The 20,687-nt window shown below is 37.0% G+C and overlaps 1 protein-coding gene across 1 annotated transcript in view; it reads right to left on the bottom strand.

The window, feature by feature from the left end:
• The window catches only part of COL12A1 (collagen type XII alpha 1 chain), a 106,970-nt gene that overhangs the window by 16,044 nt on the left and 70,239 nt on the right, over window positions 1-20,687 (bottom strand). The window contains exons 45-57 of the mRNA XM_074819742.1: window positions 19,338-19,461; window positions 18,991-19,134; window positions 16,479-16,643; window positions 14,448-14,486; window positions 14,215-14,353; window positions 11,981-12,123; window positions 11,490-11,599; window positions 6,210-6,359; window positions 4,946-5,023; window positions 4,238-4,324; window positions 3,308-3,361; window positions 2,664-2,759; window positions 668-721 (exon numbers count right to left, since the gene is read on the bottom strand). Coding sequence (XP_074675843.1) covers window positions 668-721; window positions 2,664-2,759; window positions 3,308-3,361; window positions 4,238-4,324; window positions 4,946-5,023; window positions 6,210-6,359; window positions 11,490-11,599; window positions 11,981-12,123; window positions 14,215-14,353; window positions 14,448-14,486; window positions 16,479-16,643; window positions 18,991-19,134; window positions 19,338-19,461 — 1,383 coding nt within the window. The remainder of the gene's footprint in view (window positions 1-667; window positions 722-2,663; window positions 2,760-3,307; window positions 3,362-4,237; window positions 4,325-4,945; window positions 5,024-6,209; window positions 6,360-11,489; window positions 11,600-11,980; window positions 12,124-14,214; window positions 14,354-14,447; window positions 14,487-16,478; window positions 16,644-18,990; window positions 19,135-19,337; window positions 19,462-20,687) is intronic.

Below are 20,687 nucleotides of genomic sequence, written 5' to 3'. Positions count from 1 at the left end.
ACTATTCAGGGTTATAAGGACTAATAAACAGATAAAGAATAGAAGGCCCTTGGTCCATGACTGACCTTATCTGATATATGAAACTAAACCCACAACACCATTTAAGCATCTCCCATACAGTCTTTATATCCCCAGTAAATCAAGGACAATATAGTAACCAAGGAATATTAGTTATGTCATCACATGTGCAGATCAATGACCTTAGATTATCCAAATCCAAAAGGTTTCCTCAAAACCTAATCCTAGTTTACAATATAGAAATCTGCAAGTAAGTGAAATTTAATTTAGCTTTCTTCTTTCTGAAAGCATACAAGTAATGTCCCAAGGCCATTTGACTTCCAAAAGTAGAAAGCAATTAGATAACATTCCTGAAGAGGCATTCAGCAAAGATTCTGCAACCTTTATTTTAGGAAGGCATTTAACTGCAGGTGGTCAGAAGTTGAGGGACCTTCCTGGGGAGTTATCAGTGTACTTTTTCTAATCCAATGGTCTGTCCCTGTGCATTCACAACTGTCCAGATGGACCTTTGGCTTGACTCAGTACAGCTGTTCTAGGAAGGTATGAGAAGAACCCACTACTCCTAGCGATGTCAAAGACAGCTGTCCAGCAGCCAACCTGCGTCAGGAATAGTGTAAAATGACATTATCTTGTCTAAGCATGGACTTACCGATCGCCCTGGTAGTCCAGGCTGGCCAGCATCACCTTTCATTCCTTGACGACCCTATAATTTTAATAAATGATTGTTAGAGATTCTGAATTACAAAATATACAAGCAAAATAATTAATTTGTGTAAATGGACACAAAATATTTCCTGCAAGATACCTAAATTTAGGAATCCATAAGCCAACTATGTATTATGGAACGAATCAGGATACATATATTTCTTAACTGAAGCAATACTGATCATCTCACAAACATTTGCAAATGCATGATGACTGGTTGACATTATATTAAAAACATAGGCAAGTAGATATCTGAAGGGGGCACATATTTTGATAAGGAAGTGAAGTGGACTTTTCAGTAAGAGAGACTGATAGCAATGTCTTCACAAGCAGGAAAGCAGGGAAGGATTACATGTTTTCTCCCAACCTCCCTTATCTTTCTTAACTGGCGAATGGAGCTGTCTACACTCACAAAAGGTAAAAACTCAGTCTTTTTAAAAGTGTCACTGCTTTTCTCTAACCCATGGTCTAAAAGGCATTAGACACTTCCACGACAGAAGGTGTAGGAGCATATAAAGCAGCAACGTATTGTCCTTCACAACTAGTTTGCATTCCACATACACTACAGCACTGTAGTATAAATGCACAGTCTAAACCCACATAAGCTAAATTTGACAATACAATATTTATTTTCCACAGTGGCTTGTGTGATAATCCAGCATTAATAACTGTTGATGACACAAAAATTATCAAAAAATTTGCAAACATAGTCCACCAATGTGAATTGCAATTGATATGAAAAAGGAAATTACATAACTCAAAAGTGGTGCTCTAACTTATTGTTAAGTAATAAGAAGTTCCACCAGTGTTGGTGGCTTTGCTCTTCAGATGTTTTCAAACTGAATGTGACAAATAAATATATTTATTGCATTCCACATGTAAAAAAAATGCGTTTGGCCCTTCTTGCTATTTGACACCTCTAGGACATCTTAATCAAGTTTTTCCCCCTGGTATATAACAAAAAACTGAAAAGCATCTACACTGGTTAACAAAATCTTTCTACTTTGTCCTTACAAAACAGAAGGTGAACATAATGTCTATCTTAAAGCACATTTTGTTTTCCATTTCCTAAATTACATTACAGACTAAGAAGGTAACCTGGTTTCAAATGCAAAATGAGACTGTGCAATCAGACACCATTCTATCTTTTTTCCCATAAACTTTATATATTAATCAAAGACTTAATCAAAAAGCTCCTGATTATATTAAAATTCAAGATAATCCTAAACAGGAAACATCAAAATTGTATTCCTGCTTTTGGGGTGATTACTTATTAAAATATGGCAAAATCAGTCTTAATACATTCAGAATGTAGATAAAGGGTTACCTATGCTATCTATCTGCCTATAATAACCAGAATCTGGTGAAACTTCATCAGTGTCAATAATTACTCTGGCTTTGAAGGCATGTACATGAAATCAGAAGTAACCTCTCACTAAAATATGCATGCTGTTGCCAAAAAAGCCCCTAGGAATGAAGAGCTGTTTTGTATGCTTAAATCTAGGCACCCATCGCCTCTCTGAACTCTCAGCTACTGATTTAAGTTCAGAAAATAGAAGTTGGATGTGTAAATCTGTGAGAAAGATCTGTGTCTTCAGAGTAATACTGCATGCTTCCTGCACCAGTTTGATAGTTTTGAGTCCTAGAACTTGAAGGCCTAGCATCTACAGAAAAGCTGTAAGACTAAAAACAGAGGAGCACAATGTACATTGCAATGCTTAGACTCTGCCTTTTCTTTGGCATCCCATAAGCACATGTAACATTTAGGATAGAAAATGTTATTGAATTGAAAGAGACTTGTTTCAGAAGGAGACTTGTTTCATGAGGGAAGGGAAAAAATGAATGTTAGGGCAAAGCTGCCACCCTCTTCCCAAGACCACCATCCCCATGGACAGCTCTGATCACACACATTGCCACCCGCACTCAAAATGGCCACTCACCGGTTCACCTGGGATTGACAGCCCATTGGGACCTTGAGGACCTGGAGGACCTTGAGGGCCAGGAGGACCTGTCTCACCACGAGGACCAGGTGGCCCCTTAAAGCAGAAAATTAAAGCAAGATTGTAAATTACATCCCCTTCTTAGATCTGTAACTGCAAAATCCTTTGGGTTAGACACTTAATGGAAGTCAGAAACCTGGAGACACATTTAATACTTCAGAACAACTGTGGAAACAGTTATCCAAGTGGTATATCCTTTCGTAAGCTAGTCTCTGATTCATGTTGGTAGTCTCAGGACAATACATGCCTTCTGGCAGTGTTAATTAAAAGTATAGCTGTCTCCTCTGTACAGAAGAAAGGACAACAATGCCACAGAGTGTGTATTAACACCCTGATGCGTGTACTCTAGTTTCCTGATGTGCAGTCAATGCTTTTGAGCCTCTCTCTATATATAGGCTGTGTATATATAGTCTCAAATAGGTAAGCTGCACATAAATAACATATAGGCATATTTCCAAGTAAATTTTTAATCTCCATTCGTAGCTCAGCATAGAACTAAGCATATAAACTTTCATACAGGTAAGCATGTAACAACATTATAGAAGCATTGCAACATTATAGATGCATTCCAGAAAGATACTTACAGATGATCCAGTCAAACCCCTTTCACCTCTGGGACCTTTAGCACCCGGGCCACCCTAAATTGAATATTTGGAAAGAAAATATATATTTTAACAAGATGTTATGAATATATAACAAGAGTACGTTATACTGGTGTGTGTGATGAATCCTCTTTATCAAACTCTTATGTGATAGCCCAAAGTTTTGAAGTGTATAGACCACACTGCTAAAAAAATACTATAATAAAAGGTGCATCAGAAACTCAGGTAAACCACATCAGCTTCAGCCTTGCCAATTCAGCCCATGAAAAATTATTCTTATTTTTCTCGCTGCACATATAAACATCTTCAATTTATATTCATCAAAATCTCTGGTTACCTCTCTAGTAGACTGCCAGACAACTTAACTGGACTTCAGATTCTTCAAGCAGCATTTCTGATAGCTTCAAAGTAGAAGCACTACTGGGCTGAGCATAACTCCCTTATATTCAAAGCAATTGGTAGGCACATATCCATTCCATAGATTACTATCTCTTCACATAAAAAAAGAGAGCAACTAATTTATTTCCCTGACACAGTAAAGAATCTTTCCTTGGAGTGAAATCCTGACTCTGTATTTAGGAAAAATATTTGCACAGTCCATGAAAAATATCTTGTACATGAAGTGCGAGACAGCTGAGATTGGGCCAGATTCTTTCAACCTATCAACCAATGAGGAGCAATTCACAGTGATCACAGTGGAAATATGGGAAAAGTATTATTATGTAAACAAGTAGAGGTGGTAGGAGCTGCCTAACTGTTCCCAAAGGGGAACATATTACCATGATGTTATGGACATGTTGATAGAAACTCTCTCTCTGACTGACCTTTGTTTCACAAAACCACAGATCAACACAAAACTACTTCTATAAATGTAAAAATCATAAAATCTGTCTATTGCGAATAGTTCCTTACAGCTGGTCCAGGGGGTCCTGGAGGTCCCACGCTGTCTTGAGTACAGGTGCAAGCATTTGGAAGAGCTGGACATTTTGCTTCATCTCTCTGAAAATTCAATCACAACTATTACTGTCCTTTTAAAGACAAGTACTTGGTGGCAGCATACTTTTCTAAAACAGTTAACTGCAAGATTCTCTATTACCCTGTCTTAAAGTATAAGTAAAACTCACAACTAAACAGTGGTTTCCAATGTTTCTAGAGGACCTTTCATATTTTTAGCAAATTTCCTCTGTGAGCTATACAAGACACTAACAACAGAGGCACAGGCAAAATTAAATTCATATGCAACTTCTGTTGTTCTAATATTTATATCCATTAGACAATCAGCTTGCACTGACAGAGAATAAACTAGTTACTTTTTGAATGCCAATCTAAGAACAGATTAAATAAAAAAATAATATAGCTATTCCATTCATAATACCTAGGATCTTAAATATCACTGAAATAACTGACATTTTTTTTCCACCATTCCTAAGGGACTCAATTCTAGCACACTACAATATTTCTCCCTCAGACACAAAACTCTGAAATGCTGTGATGTTCACTGGCTGCTCTGACAACTGTGATGTGTTGTCAGTAGAAAGTATAATAGAGGCTAATATTGATATTGTTACATTTGTTATTAACAATGATTTTCTGAATAGCCTCTTCTTCATTTATACTTACCATAGAAGGAAGATCACAGCATCTGTCTCTGCTAGTCCAAACTGGACTGCATACAATGTCAAAATTCTGGATTTCTAACTGTAAAAGAAAGGAGAACTCTTGAAAGATACTAGAGATGTTATATATGAAATCTAGTGGCATTATCATTAAAAATGACTCCTCAAAAAAATTATTTCTAATGTAGTTAACATCATTCAGACTCACTTCTCTTTTTGACACCAACAGAAAAATGATTTTAAAATAATAAAAAATTTAAAACCAAGCCCACATAAGGCTACAAGAACTTCAAGCACTGATGCTTGCTCTTGTTCTGGGGCAAAAAGTTAATTAAATAAAGTGACTCAAGAAGTATTTTGCAATACTTAAAGGATAATACTGATGAACTTCTACGTCAGCTGAGTGCCTGTGCACTGCAACATGAAATCTGGCTGAAAAACTTTTGAACCAGCTCTAAGGACTGCAGTCCTTGGGTCATATATTAATTCAGATTCATGTATGGAACTTTCCACTGACATTAGCAGGGAAAAGTTCTGCAAAGACTGAAGTGGGGACCTTAGGTAGACTGTACTGTAAAAGCAGTTTCCTCTCTTTTTTTTACCCCAAGAGCTCTGATCCTGTAGTTTGATAGATACAACCAAACATTTAGTGGTGAGCACTGAGAACCTTCGTCAGGTGTTAGGCTTTGCACACATGGCTCAGATTGCAGACTTAAATCTTCTAATATGAAGACCAGGTAATAGCAATGATTACATATTAAGTATAGTTAATCCATCAAGCTAATTGATGTGCCCTTGATAGCAGCAGCCACTTTTTCATTATAGATTTATAACTCATAAACCAGTGGAGATTACTCTGATCACCCAGTACAAGACAGACCATAGGACTTGCCAGAATTAAAACCTGTTCATTAATGTTTTTCAGGAAACAAAACAATCTTCATTTAAAGATTTCCAATGATAAAGAATCCACAGTAAATGGTTCCAATGACTAACTGCTCTCCCTATTAAAAGAAAAACATTTCCACTCTTGTTTGAATTTACCTGACTGCAACTTTCAGCTATTCGATTTTTATTCTTGTAATTCTGCTAAGAATGAGAATCTATGAAGATGAAATTTCTTAGTTAAGTATATTGGCTCTTGCAGTACAGACACTTGAAAGCTTTGGGTGCAATACCGGTTTCTTAGCCATCCTTAATCTCTAATCTCTTTCCCCAGAAAATTTCAAGGTCTTGCATTAATGAATGGATTAATGTTTATTGCTTACTGTTGCTGATCTCCGGTCACCTTTCAGAAGTTTCCCAAGTATTTCATAGCCATCAGTTGTGATGTTCCCAGCCTCTTTAATTGGTTTTTCCAGTATTTCACTGCAGTCAATGTAAATCTTAACATTTGATGAAGTTACAACAATATGGACCTGAAAAAAAGTTTAACATAGTATTTAGAAAAAGCACATAGGCATATTTACTTCAATAATTTAACAGTATTTCACTGTTTAGGTAATACTGTTTTAAATTTTCTTCCTACTAATCCTGCTTTACTTTCAACTGGTGGAAAAATTCAAACTCAAGGAAAGTCTATGACATTAGTAACCTCTTTAAAATGTGTTGAAGATCAATAAGATGAATACACAAGCATAGCTAAGAAGTACTGTTTAATGTAATAGTTGAACTACAATGATCTATTTAAAAAAGCTTGCCTGAAAATTGCTTTAAGATGGCATAAAAGTAAAAAATAAAAATAATTTTTGAGAGGAAGTGAATATAAACTCTTCTTGTCCTCTTCTGATGGCTGGGACCACACAAGAGGTTTATGAGTCTGTGGCTGCCCACTGGCTAACAGACTCTGTCTGTAGTTCAGAGAGTAGATTGTTTCAGATCCAAAGATCCAGGGTTCAGTTTCCACATGTGACTCAACCAGAGGCATTAGTTGCATGAGATACAGGAAGTGAGCAGAGAAGCCTGCCCAGAAAAAGACAAAATAACGGAAGATGCAAGAGAGACATTTCCATGAGAGAAATTGGGCTACAAAAACATGCCAAAATAAGGGGAAACGGGGAAGAAGAGGAAGAGATTAATTATTGTAAGTAAGAGAAACTTAGGAAGGAGAAAAGAATGACTGTAACAACGGGAGAGTATGTTTACCAGGAGAAGAGAATTAAGTATTTGGGGAAACACAGTAAATCTGAAACAGAACAAACAAAACTGAAGCAAAGGTTACCATTCCAAAAATTTGTGGTACATATGGTGACTGTTATGCAAGTGAATTTCCTACATTTCTATGAAAACAGAAGACGCTCAGGAGTCTCCAACAAAGAAAGAAGGGTATGACATTTTAGAAATTCTGATACACCATTGCTGGAAGAACATCTTAAGGCAACAGAAAGGTTTCAGTGCCTTTATATACCTCACATACTGCATATATTTTATATACAACATTATAGCATCTATGTAATTGTTAAAATATCAACACAGTAGGATCAGCAGTAAAGAATCCTCGAAGTATGTATTTATGTTTTAAAGCTTCTGTTATCACAGTACACAACCCCTCAGAAACATATTGCTATTTGATGACTGCTTAAAAATTTGGCATAAAGTTGAAACAAAGATTTCCTTAAATGTCCTAAGTCAACAAGTGCCTGAACAATCTCCTGAGAATTTGTTCTTTTTTTCTATATTAAATATTTTCCCATGTGGAGTTGTCTCCAAGGCATCAGCACAGCTTTATCTAAAACTCTTTAAACATCATGTGATTATCCTTTATGTAATTGGAATAAAGACTTTTAAAACTGCCCTTATTTTTTGTCATCTGAAATTGAGTTGGCATCACAGTTTAATTCTCAGTGCTGTGTATACAAGTGCTTTTTAAATAACATTCCCAACATTGTTCATTGGCCAAATAAAAAAATAATGGAAAGATAACTGAGTGTGTCCAAAGTATAGTTTGGTATATAATACCAAACTTTCCACAAAATAAAATAAGCACCATGACAAAGCTTTAAATTCATTAGCATTTTTTCATACATCATATACTCAGTCATTTAATTATATGACTAAATTTTACAAGTTAACTAAAGCATCAAACAGTTTAAGTGTGTCACAGATGTAATTTACTAATTCTGAAAGGTACCTAACATGCAAGTCCTTCTACTGGAATGTTAATTATTTGTCACAATTTAAATAAAGTAAATTACACCTGCATATATTACTGCGTTTTCATATGCACACAAAACTTAGGAGAGGTGAATCTACATCAGAACGCTGAATAAGACCACCAATTTGAAAATGTTCCAACAGCAATGACTGCTGAGCATCACCTATCCATCCAAAGAAGTGATCCCAGCAATCAAAAATAAGCAGAGTTCCCCCAGGTAATTGACTCAGTCAGCTAACTGCTGATTTAGCACCAGCCTGAATCTCATGGCCCAGGCATAAATCTAACAAAAGTAGACTTGTAGTGTTTACAGCAAATAAAATATCTCTGTATTCAATCCTGCTACATTTTGTTTTTAACAGAAACATTCTCTTCAATTTCTAACACATCAACATAAAGCACCACTTCTCATCATTTTCAGTGCCAGAAGGCACTGAAGTTTTAAGAAGGAAAACATACTTTTATTTTTCTCTGTAAGAGATCTATTCTAAGATAAAGCTTGATGGTGTTCTGATCTGCTGCTAAATGAACCACATCAATAAGCTAAGCAAACTATTATCCCATATGTACCTCGGCAGAAAGACTCATTATCAAATTTCCTGTGGCAAACTACTGCAAAACTGCAATCTAAAAGGAAGTCTAGCATGGTAAGAATAAGAAGTAGAAGTCCTCTGTCTCTCCAAAATGTTCAGTTATAAATTTAATGAGTGTCTCCGTCAGTCAGGATTTTTCCTATGGGACTTGCCAGATTCAACAGCTTCCACCATAGCTATGCTACGCAAAGTGTTCAAGTATGCCAAAGTAAATTTCCCTGCACAGTTAGGTGTAGTTAACTGTGCCTCACTGAATGAGCCAGTAAATCATCGAATGAAAACCACAAAAATGTTTGATATTTTAGAAAACATCTTCTTGCATTCTGAAGATTTGTCATTTCTTTGAAACTGGATGGTAAGAAAAATTACAAAAGTAACTTCTGAAATGTTTTAATCTTACTTTCCTTCCTTCATCCAGCTGAAACTACTGCTATCCTTTATTAGGAGCTAATCAACATGGCTGATACATGAGGCTTTCCCAGCACATGAGCTGGGGAATCCGATGATGTTATCATTAACAACCTGACTCATATAGCAATCTCAGTATTGAGAGTCCTGGAGAGAGTCCAGAGGAGGCAGCTCAGTTACATGATGAAAAATCCCAAATACAGCTCTTTAAATAAAGGCTATTCCAGCTACTTTAAATACTATCAAAATCTGAACTTTTGATTGCTTTCTGGGGAAAAAAAGATGGGGAATGACACACTACACTAAATAACTGATACATCTTTGCTTCAGAAATAATTTCACAAGCAAGAATTCATAGCTCCAGAGCTTTAAGATCATTTGCAAATGGTTGTTACTCCTGTACATCGTTTGGTAATTTAGGATTGCTTTCTGTTCATATGTATAAGTGTATTTAACTATTAAAATAGCACAAAATTCTGTATTTTTATTTCACCTACAATTGTTTTTCACCAGCAAGTGTAATAAAGTTATATATAACTGCTAGTATTTCTGGGGTTACAGGTTGTTCCCCATTTGCTCTGATAAATGAGCAAAGCTTCACTGTAAATGTTGTCAGATAATTCTGCTCAGCTCTATCACATTTAGAGGAACTACAAGGAAAAATATGACTCTGAACATCAGTGAAATTAGCAGCAGACAGTTAAAACAGACTGCTGGCGGTACAGCGTGTAGAGTTTCACACCAGTGACCTGAAGAAAGGAAGTCTCAACTCTCACACTACCTAAAATGAGGCATGCTACATGCTGTTCTGTATCTTAACAGTACTTCTTGGTGATGACTCAACATTTACACCAAAACAGTATCTGTCCTAGCATTTACTGACAGTTTTTATAACTCCAGTAGATTAATACATTTCCTTAAAATTCAGTTGTCCTACTAAGCTATCAAAAAACAAGAAAGGCAAAAAGACAAATGCCAAGGACAAAATAGAAGCTGTCTAATGCACGTGTGACCTGAGCCTACTCCTAAGTATCAGTTACAAAGTCAATGACATACATAATTCTTCATATATGCCAAAATAATTAGCCATTAAATAAATTATAAAATAAAAATAATTGGATATAACATACAAGCAGTTTGTGAAATCATCCTCTGTCAAATTCTGAGGAAACCAATAGCTTTTATAGCACTGTCTGATTTTTGTAGTCATCTGTGTTTTAAACAGATGAAGTCACAAAACATTATAATGCTGGCACCAGCTATCTTTCCCTAATTTCACCCTAGCAGATCTAGGTCGACAATGTGGGCCCTAATCAGCAAGCTGACAGAAGCAAATTCTTGTCAGTATCCTCAAAGGAATGCTGGTAATAACCAGTCATGCAGGAGAGGGTATCATAAAGAGAACAACTGTTACACTGCAGCCATACTTAGTCACCAGAAGAAAACTAAACAGAAGGGAGATAAATGAAAACATGGGAATGTGCATTTCAGCTGACCAAAAATGTTGCAACTGCAACTCATGCTCTTTCCCTAAACATATATACTTAACACAGAAAGAAAATATTTTTAAATGTGTTTTAGATATATATGTAGCCTGAGTCAAACACTTCCTGATGACTAGAGGTAAGGAAGTGTGGCAGGACCTAGTTTTCATAATTCGGTGCACAAAATTAGAAAAGCAAGCACAAAACTATCACAGCTGAAGGCAGATACATTAACATGTAAGGATCTCACTAGCCATTTTGACAATTGAAAAAACGTGAGTATCATTCTAAATCACAAACAGATTATACAATATTTATGGGCTCTCTCTCGTTATCGTTGCTTCTTTAGCTAACGTTACTTTGGAATATTTTAGGCCCAGTGAATTTAAGCCAAAAATATACCAATACACATTCATACATACAAAATATATACATATACATGTATTATGTTTGCTAAACATATGAATCTTATTCAGCTCCCAAAATTGGTTCCCTGCTGTTATCTGTAAGTCAATAGCTACTTACTTTCTGTGGTTATATCTTCATCTGCTCTGAATGATTTCAAATTATTACATTCCCCCCCAGTAGTTTCTCACTACAACTTCTTTTCTCTTTTTTTTCTAGTTTATCTTTTATTCTTCCTCTTTCATGCGCCAGGAATCAGCCTATGATGTCTTGTTCAGATATATCCTTTCATTTACACAATCGTGACAAATCCTTGACAATCTCTTACACCAGTTCAAAGAGCTATAACTTCAGAGATCTTGTTTTACATGATCTGTAAATCCCTGTGTCAACTTATAGTACTATACAAAGACCAGATATAACTGACAGTGACTTCTGCTTGCTTGTCTTATGTTTCAAAGAACAGCACTTCAGAAAGCAACATTCACCATTTCAATCCTTTACCTTATGGAAGCTTCCATAGAAGATTTTCTTTATTTCATCATTATCAAAAGTTACAGTTTGAACCTCTCCCCTTGTATCCTTGTTAAAGAATGACAGCACTTTACTGGCAGCTGCAACAAATGAAAATAATATATTTCATTTCATATGTACTACTGAAACCACCATCCTAAGATACACTCATAGATAAAATGTAGTATACCACTCAATTGGGTAACCACAGGTTATAGATGGTCTCACTGACCCATAAGTATATAGACGTATTTTCCTTTGGTTGTAGAGGCAATACCAAAGTTGCAACATAGCTTAGATGAATTATTTTTAGTTGAAAAAACTAATTGATGTACAAAGTAAAAAAAAAAATATCTCTTAAACTAAAAATATATAATCCTTTTAGAATGTAGGAATGCTTTGGGTTGGAAATATTCAGGAAGAATGCATGCAAAGTAATGTAACAAATAAATTCTCTATGCAATCAGCAGAATCATCCTTACGATCAAGCACAACTCCAACTTGTGGTTTGTAATCTCTGTCTGTAATCTGCCAAACTGCAAAAGGCTCATTGGGTGATTCAGGCAGAAGACGGAATAACAGGATGATAGTGTATGCCTGTGGCAATCCCTCTGGGTGAATCTCCCTGTTAAGACAATATGAAGACATTTTTTCACACGGAAACACATGAGGAAAGTAAGATCTTCATAATTTTCTCTTTTTCAAAGAAAAGACATGAAAGTAACAGGGAAACCACTGAGCATTTTAACCACTCTCTCAAACAGAAAAGAACTTTGTGATAAAAAACAGTATATGATTTGTTAAGATGAACTCACAGCCTGTCTTCAGTTGATCCACACACCATGGTTAGGGAGGAAACCAGAATATGACCAAGAACTATTAGAGATGTATTCTTGTGGCAAGATTCCATATAAACTACACATATTTTAAATTCCTTGATGATAAGTACAGAGAAAAGGACCGCAACTTTATTCTTTTTTCATCTGGCCTGCTTTAGGCAACAGAAAACAGCACTTAACTATTGCTGCCCTTCAGGCACAGATACTGTGAAGGAGTTAGTTAATTAACGTATTCTCTGCAATTGGTGATTTATTTGGGCTCCACCTTATTCATCAGTGGCTGAGGTTTAGATTTGTGATGTTTAGACTGTTAGACATTAAAAAAGCAGAAAGCCAAAAGTAAATAAAAACATGCATTAAATGGACTCCAGCATTTTCTGAAGGGGAAGGGAAGGAATGCAGGAAGGGAACTGTAAAAAAGGTAACTTCTGCTTCTCCTTAACCATTATAATGGAACTGAGAAGGGGGCGGAGGAGGGGGGGGATTTGGCATCATGAACATAAATATAGAAACTTTAAAATGAAGAGGGGAGCTGCTCTGTATTGTAGGCAAAGCTTATGTACCCATGCAATTATGGGCACTGCAATAATAGCCATATCACTAAGTCAACAACACCACACAGCAAAGCCCAAGAATGAAAATATTCAAGTAGATATGGCAACACTATTTATAACTCAGACACCAAGTTATTTCAAATATGGAAACAACTATGCCACCAGGATCAGGATGCTTTTATCGCTTTGCTGACTCAGTCTAAAATGAGTTTTATTTTCTGGCTTCTCATGAAAAATAAGTGCCCAGAATACTCTGGCAAATCTACTCCACCTCTTACAGAAGACTATGTATCACAACATTCTAAAAAAAAATGAAATAAATAGGAAGGCTGCCTTTCTACTGTCTTTTTATCATCTTATCCTGCTAAATGCAAGGTTTATCTTAATGTAAGAGAGTTGCAAAACTGGGATTATCTGTACTTCCCTAGATCATAAAAATCCAGGCTGTCAGAGATCCATCACCCCCATAGCTACAATGGCAGGTCAATGAACTCAAAAAGTCCTCAAGTCCTCCACTTTTAAAGTTGTGAACTGAGAGGGCTGACAAAAATAAATTATTTATTCATATACCTCAGCTCCTGTGCCTGTGATCTGATATTTACCCAGTCTGGCAGGATTGCAGATTTCAAAGACTTATATGAAAAGAAGATTAAATTTCCTTAAATTTAATAGGAATAATGGGCTATCTTTAGGAATCTCCTCTAACTCTGAATGACTTTTTTTGAAACTTGCTGTTCCCATCTTAGTAAAACTAACTGCTAAATCTTTTTGGGGTTTGTGAAAAAACATTGGCAAGAATGACCGTATATTGCCCCTCTATAACCAAGCTCTAAGACCACAGACCCTTGAAAATTCCACTCCGTTTGCCAAATATGGCAACTCAAGTAGAGAAGAAACTACCCTAAGCCTATGGTGTCAGTGTGTTGCCTACTGCAGTATGAATGATGCCTTTGCAAAAAGTGGTGCTTATGCCTTCATATTGAAACCATTTCTCTCTGGCAACGTGGAGCTCATTGTACTATGGAGGCTGTTGTTCAAATGCCTAAGGACAAACTGTGCATTATAGGCAACTCAAACGGTTAAGAAGCATAATCTCAAAAGAGAATAATAAACAACTGTTTAGTGAACAGATCGCAATGGAAGAAATAGATTAGCATTTAATAGAACAATGATAGATGTTCTTTGGAGTATATTTTTTGGAGTTCAGTAAAAAAATCATCAAATAAATGCATCTTCCATAAGATACTAACGCCATCATCTATAAATTCTATTAATCCTTCCTCACCTGCTTGCCCTAAATATGAGTCTTTCAGGTTTACCTACCGTATTGGCTGGCTGACAAAGGCATTTTTGTGGAGTCTATATGCTACATAGCTTGGGAAAGAGCCTGATTCCAGTGATACGCCTTGTACAGAAGCAAAATGCTTCTCTGTTAGATTATATGATTCCAGCATCTTGAAACCTTTAAATCCAGAGAGAAAATATAAAAATAAAAACTCTGTAGAGCTGTACAAGATACAAATGAACCTACGCCAAAATATTAGACAGTTACTTACCAGGTGAAGTGTATCCCTCCAAGTAAATAAGAGGACAAGCTAAAAGACATGAAACAACATATAATTCAAAACTATAAAATCTAACAGGATATGAACATATATATACTTCAGAAAGTTTTATTACCAGAAAGTCTGTGCTATTATTAATTATCAGCCAACTTTTGCTACATTTGTCATACAGTGTTCTGCTCTGTGGTAGATGTACTGTTAAAATCTTTACTCATTACTGTTAGTAGGATATTTCTACCATGATAAATTGTATGGAATAACAAATAAACCCCCAAATATTTTAAGAGTCTAATTCATAAGGAAAAAAGGAGCACAATGACACAGTCTTTCCATGAATATTTAAGGCATGAGTCAGGCTTCATAATAGCTGTCAGATTCACAAGGAAAAACTGCAGATTTATATGGCTCCTCAGCAGCCAGCGGAGGAGGCAGTTAGGGAGTACACAGTTGCACATGACAGGCCTGAGAATTTCTCATTTTTGCCATACAAGGATTTCACTTGAGTAAACAACTGAACTTTACTTAGATAATTTTAAACCAGGATCACACGCTATAGCTACACCTCTTTAGCATCCCTAGAACAGTGGTAAACAAGAGACCTGTGTGCCCCCCAGTTCACATTAGGCATTATTCTACTTCATAAAAAGCAGTAATTCTCACTGACTGTTACTCTCTTTTTGTTATACCAGTATTTTTGAAATATGAGACAAGATTACATAAAATATAATACCTACTTCAAATTTTTTAAAAAGCAACTTGCTCCCTTACAGTATGCCCACTTATTATGAAACCTAACTTTTATATATTAACATTTCTTTTTATGTACCTTAAATGTCAGGTGTGACAACTGATGGCAACTTGTATTGGGTTTGTGTGGCAAGGTTTTGGTAGCTGGAGGCTATAGGGGTGGCTTCCATGAGAAGCTGCTAGAAGCTTTCCCTGTGTCTGATGGAGCCAATGTCAGTCAGCTCCAAGATGGACCTGCCACTGGCCAAGGGCAAGCCCATCAGTGACGGTGGTAGCGCCTCTGTGATAACATATTTAAGAAGGGGAGAAAAACTGCTGTGCAACTGGGCAACTGTAGCTGAAGAGAGGAGTGAGAATACATGAGAGAAACAGTCCTGCAGACACCAAGGTCAGTGAAGAAGGAAGAAGAAGAGGTGTTCCAGGTGCTGGAGCAGAGATTCCCCTGCAGCCCATGGTGCAGACCATGGCGAGGCAGGCTGTGCCCCTGCACCCATGGAGGTTCACAGTGGAGCAGATCTCCACCTGCAGCCCGTGGAGGACCCCACGCTGGAGCAGGTGGATGTGCCCAAAGGAGGCTGTGACCCCATGGAAAGCCCACACTGCAGCAGGCTCTGGGCAGGACCAGTGGACCCATGGAGAGAGGAGCCCACACTGGAGCAGGTTTGCTGACAGGACTTGTGACCCCGCAGGGCACCTATGCTGAAGCAGTCTGTTTCTGAATTACTTCACCCCATGGGAAGGACTCATGCTGGAGAAGTTTGTGAAGGACTGTGTCCCATGGGAGGAACCCCATGCTGGATCAGGGGAAGCATGAGAAGTCCTTCCCCTGAGGAGGAAGGAGCAGCAGAGACAACATGTGATGAACTGACCACAACCCCCATTCCCCCTGAGCCACTGTGGGGGAGAAGGCAGAGAAAACTCGCAGCAAAGCTAAGGCCGGGAAGAAAGGAGGGGGGGGGGGAAGTTGTTTTAAGATTTTTGTTTTATTTCTCATTACCTTACTCTGATTTTGATTGGTAATAAATTAAATTAATTTTTTCTGCAAGGCAAGTCTGTTTTGTCCATGATGGCAATTGACGAGTGATCTGTCCCTGTCCTTATCTCAACACATGAGCTTTTTGTTATATCTCCCCTTTCCAGTTGAGGAGGGGAGTGATAGAGCAGCTTTGGTGGGCACCTGGTGTCCAGCAAGGGCCAACCCACTACACAACTGTAGCAGTGTATAAGCAAATATATTAATTTGGGAAAAGTGAAAAAAAAATGTCTTCTACTCACTTGAGGTAGCTGTCTCACACACAAAGGTGACAAGGTTATCTTGAATCTTTTCAAAGGCATCGAAGTCATCAACAATAAATACATGACGCTCACTGGGCTTGCTGGCAATTTTGGCCAGCTCATTGTAATCTACATCAGCCACACCAACCACAAAGACACTGAAGCCTGTAAAAATAACACTTGTTACTTGAAATGTAGTAAACATACGATACCATTTTTCAGGTCAATATTTCACAAATCATCTCTACTATTGATTTCTCAGGCTCTACCTAATCTTTTATCTGGCCTTCATTATAGGAATACATTCTGGATATCCTTTCACCCTATCAAAGCTCAGGAGGGATTAAACTGATTTTTGCATCTTTCAGAATGTTCTCCTCCTTCCTTCATTGATTTTTGTTTCTCATTATCCAATCTCACACAGCCTTTTCTATATAGTCCCCTCACTCTTTCATACAAAATGTACAATCCTCTCAACTCTACAGTATCTTAAATCTGTTCTGTGTCCAAAATTTTTGTGCAGACTATTAGTTATCCAGTTCTCTATCTGTTGCCGTCTCCGGCATTTCATGCTTCTCAATTTCTCTTTCACTTTCTTAGGGTGGCATTCATCTCACCAATTTTTACTTTCCAAGTTAGCAACAAGTCTAAGCTAGTTGTCTATAGTCTTCCTCTACAATCAACAGACATGGGCAGATTCAAAACACAATTCATCTCACCTCCCTAAGATGCTAACAGAAGCAGCCGTGGTCTGTAAATGCCTATCTGTTGCTCTCTTCACTAGCCATAAAAGGACTAAAAGGACCCTACATGATGACCTTAGACTAGACATTTAGTTGTTAGATGACTTAAGTCACATGAGAAGAACCCAGACCCTAGAATTGAACCATATGACCAGGTGTAACAGCATAATCTCCTGTCTGTCAGGGTGATTTTCCTCTTCAGATCCTTAAATTAGCATCTCCTTGCCTTCTATGTCAAGTTTTTGTTTCTAGACTTTACAGAATTCTGCCTCTGACTTATTTCTTCCTTTCCCTTCTCCCACCTCCATGAGATAATTTGACCTCTCTTTGCCATACCAGAACACAAGGAAGAAAAAAAAAAGTCACTGCACAATTAACAGAATCACAGAATCATCTAGGTTGGAAAAGACCTTGAAGATCACCTAGTCCAACCCTTAACCTAACATTGACAGTTCTCAACTGCACCATATCCCTAAGTACCATGTCAACCCGAAAATTCAGCACTATATAGAAAAAAATCACCCACAAAATATCATTGACAAGAAACTGCACAGACATTGGAAATGCTGGTGGGAGACTGAAAGCAGAATTCCCATTTATTGGAAATTATAAAGCTATCTATTTACATTTTAAGTTTTCAAAAAGAAGATAATTATTCCTCTGTAGCCAATTCTGGTGAAGCTTTGGCTGAAATACTCTGTTCAGCTTTGAACATGACATTTAAGATGCAAAGAAATCAAAGCAAGAGAGAGGAGAGTGAAAATTATAAGAGCTTTGGAAAACACAATCAACAGGAGGTTAAAGGAAACGGGTTTGTCGAGTTTAAACAAGAGAAGACAGAAAGAGGAAATGACAGGCTTCAAATATGAACGCCCATTACAATGGACAGTGATCAACTGCTTTCCTGGTTAACTAGGTAAATTAAATGAAAACAATAGTTTCATTAGCCTGAAGAAACTCTTTGGTGAAATGTGAGGCAAAGCTTTCCAGCTATTAGGGTAGTTAAGCACTGAAGCAGGTTATCCAGGGAGACCGTAGAGATTTTTATGAATAGGATAGCCAAACATCTTTAGAAACAATCTAGACAGAGCTGATTCCTTCAGATCACAAAGGCAAAGATGACCACTTGCGGTTTACATGCCAGTGATTTCTGTAAGGAAGTACAACATCTCCTTGCTCAGGGAACAGAACTTCAGGTGGTTCATGCACTGAAACGCAAAACTGCTGGATGCAGGGACAGGAACAGGTCATTAGACTCACATAAGCCACATTCAGCAAACCTGAAGAGGAAGTGCAATGCTTCTCAGTTCAAAAGGTAATGAATCAGTCAGTTCAGACACAGCTCCACCAAAAGCAGTTACTTTAACTGGAGATCCACTGGTTTACACCAGGTAAAACATAAAGCTCAAAAAGCCAGGCCCATTACATAAAAAGCACTAGAAAGGAGTACACCTCACAATGATCCCTGGGGTCCACACAGCAAGGAGAGAAAGAAATAACCAAAAGTCATGTCTATGAAACAATACGCATGAGGAACTTCTTGAAAGCCTTGGGAAGCCACAGCCTTCCCCAGAGAAAAGGCTGGAGGAAGAAGTCTGGCCCAGAGAGTCTAAATCGTTTAAATGGTTTTTGAGTTTTTCACAAAAACTCAGAATACGTTTCTGAGTCCGTAAATGATGAAGGGATTCCCAGATAATTGAAGCACCACTTACAATTGCATTGCTTAACACATAAGGAAATGAAACAGCCCGGTACTGTGAATTGCTTACCAGAGTGCTGGATGATGGTTGCTGCTTTCCTCACCTCATCCTGAGACCGACCATCTGTGACAACAACAAGTACCTTGGGAACACCTCGCCTCATGCCACTTTCCCAGGTCAAAACCTTTTCTTTGATAAATGTTAGGGCTTTGCCTGCAAAGTGCACAGTGAACAAGGAGTCAGTCATATTATCCACAAAAGAATAAATCTCATCATTTATTTTGAAAGGGCAACAGCCACACAGCTGAAACAGAAGAACATAAAAACCTAATTCTTCAGCCATGCAATATTAGGATAATGAGGCAGTTTCTGAAGATATTTCACCTTAAAGAAATATAATTACTGCTCAGAATTACCTGTCCTTGTGTTTCCTCCTCTGTACTGAATATTTTGAAGAGCTCCCAGGGCCTGAGCCTTGTCATCAAACGTATTAAGTTTAAATTCAGATTTTGCCTCATCACTGTACTGCACAAATGAAACCTGAAATGGAATATATCACAGTGGTCAGTCTCATACCTCCACACTCAGACCAACTCTCTCAATTGAAATATGTATTGTAGTGTATTAGTAAGGATTAAATAATTGAAAAATCTTTTTCATATATGCATGATTATGCACACACATACATGTTTACATACAGAGATATCATCACAGCAATGTGCACACAACACTTTTTTCTTTCTTTCTCTTTCATGTATGAAATGTGATATGAAGTTAAACACGTATGATTAAATTATTTCTATTAGTATGGTGCAGTATATATAGTACCAATTTTCTGCTTCTGAGCAGATGTACAGTATCTACAAAACCTCTTCCAGTTTTCTTCAGGAAGAACAAAAAGAATTTGGCAACAAAATGTCAATAAAGTTAGATATATACAAAATTGTGTACTCTCAAATATTGGAATACAATCACTGAATGTTTATTCTGAAATAATCTTTAAATATTATAGATATATATTTCTTTTTGCTCCTTTTAATATTCTGTAAAATTGCAGTATTATAGTACATTAATCTGATGCTGAATAGACAACTCTCTGTATGTATATATTCACATTTACTGAAGTAAATTCCCCTTTTTACATGATTAATATCCAATTCAAAACCTGAGATTGTTAAAACTATCTCAAGAGGGATGTGACTTAAATATTTTACTAAACATTAGCATTTACATGTCTCTGTCACCTATATTAAGCCTTCTCTATCTCTAGGCCAGGGACCCATATATATCTGCAGGAAAAAAAATATTATAAAACAAACAAATGGAAAGGAAAACTACTCAGTATACATTAGAGCTAAGAAGTATAAAGAATGTCTGAGACAAAGCAAAGTATAAGGGATATCTTTTCCTTAAAAATGTCTAGAGAGTTAAAGATAAGGAATCAAAGACCTAAAAATATGCCTAGAAGATGAAAGGCAAAAGCAATGTAGATAGTTTTTATAGTACAACCTCCCACAAAAAACCAACCAACCAAACAAACAAACACCTTAAGCCTTCTAACCAAGGAAAATGTATTGCACCTCAGATCATTGCTCCAGAAAGACATTATTTGAAACCCTCTCACATTTCATGTCATTCACTTCATCTAGTGAAAGAGAAATGGTTATGGGAACCTACGCAGTGATTTCATCCAGTAGAAGAAAACCAGTAATGGTAGAAGGCTTACAGTAAGAAGCCTGACAGGAAATGTCTTTGATCAGCCCAGA

Source organism: Strix aluco, chromosome 3 (genome assembly GCF_031877795.1).
Source record: "Strix aluco isolate bStrAlu1 chromosome 3, bStrAlu1.hap1, whole genome shotgun sequence".
Classification (NCBI taxonomy): Eukaryota; Metazoa; Chordata; class Aves; order Strigiformes; family Strigidae; genus Strix; species Strix aluco.
This window is presented reverse-complemented; position numbering and strand designations above follow the sequence as displayed.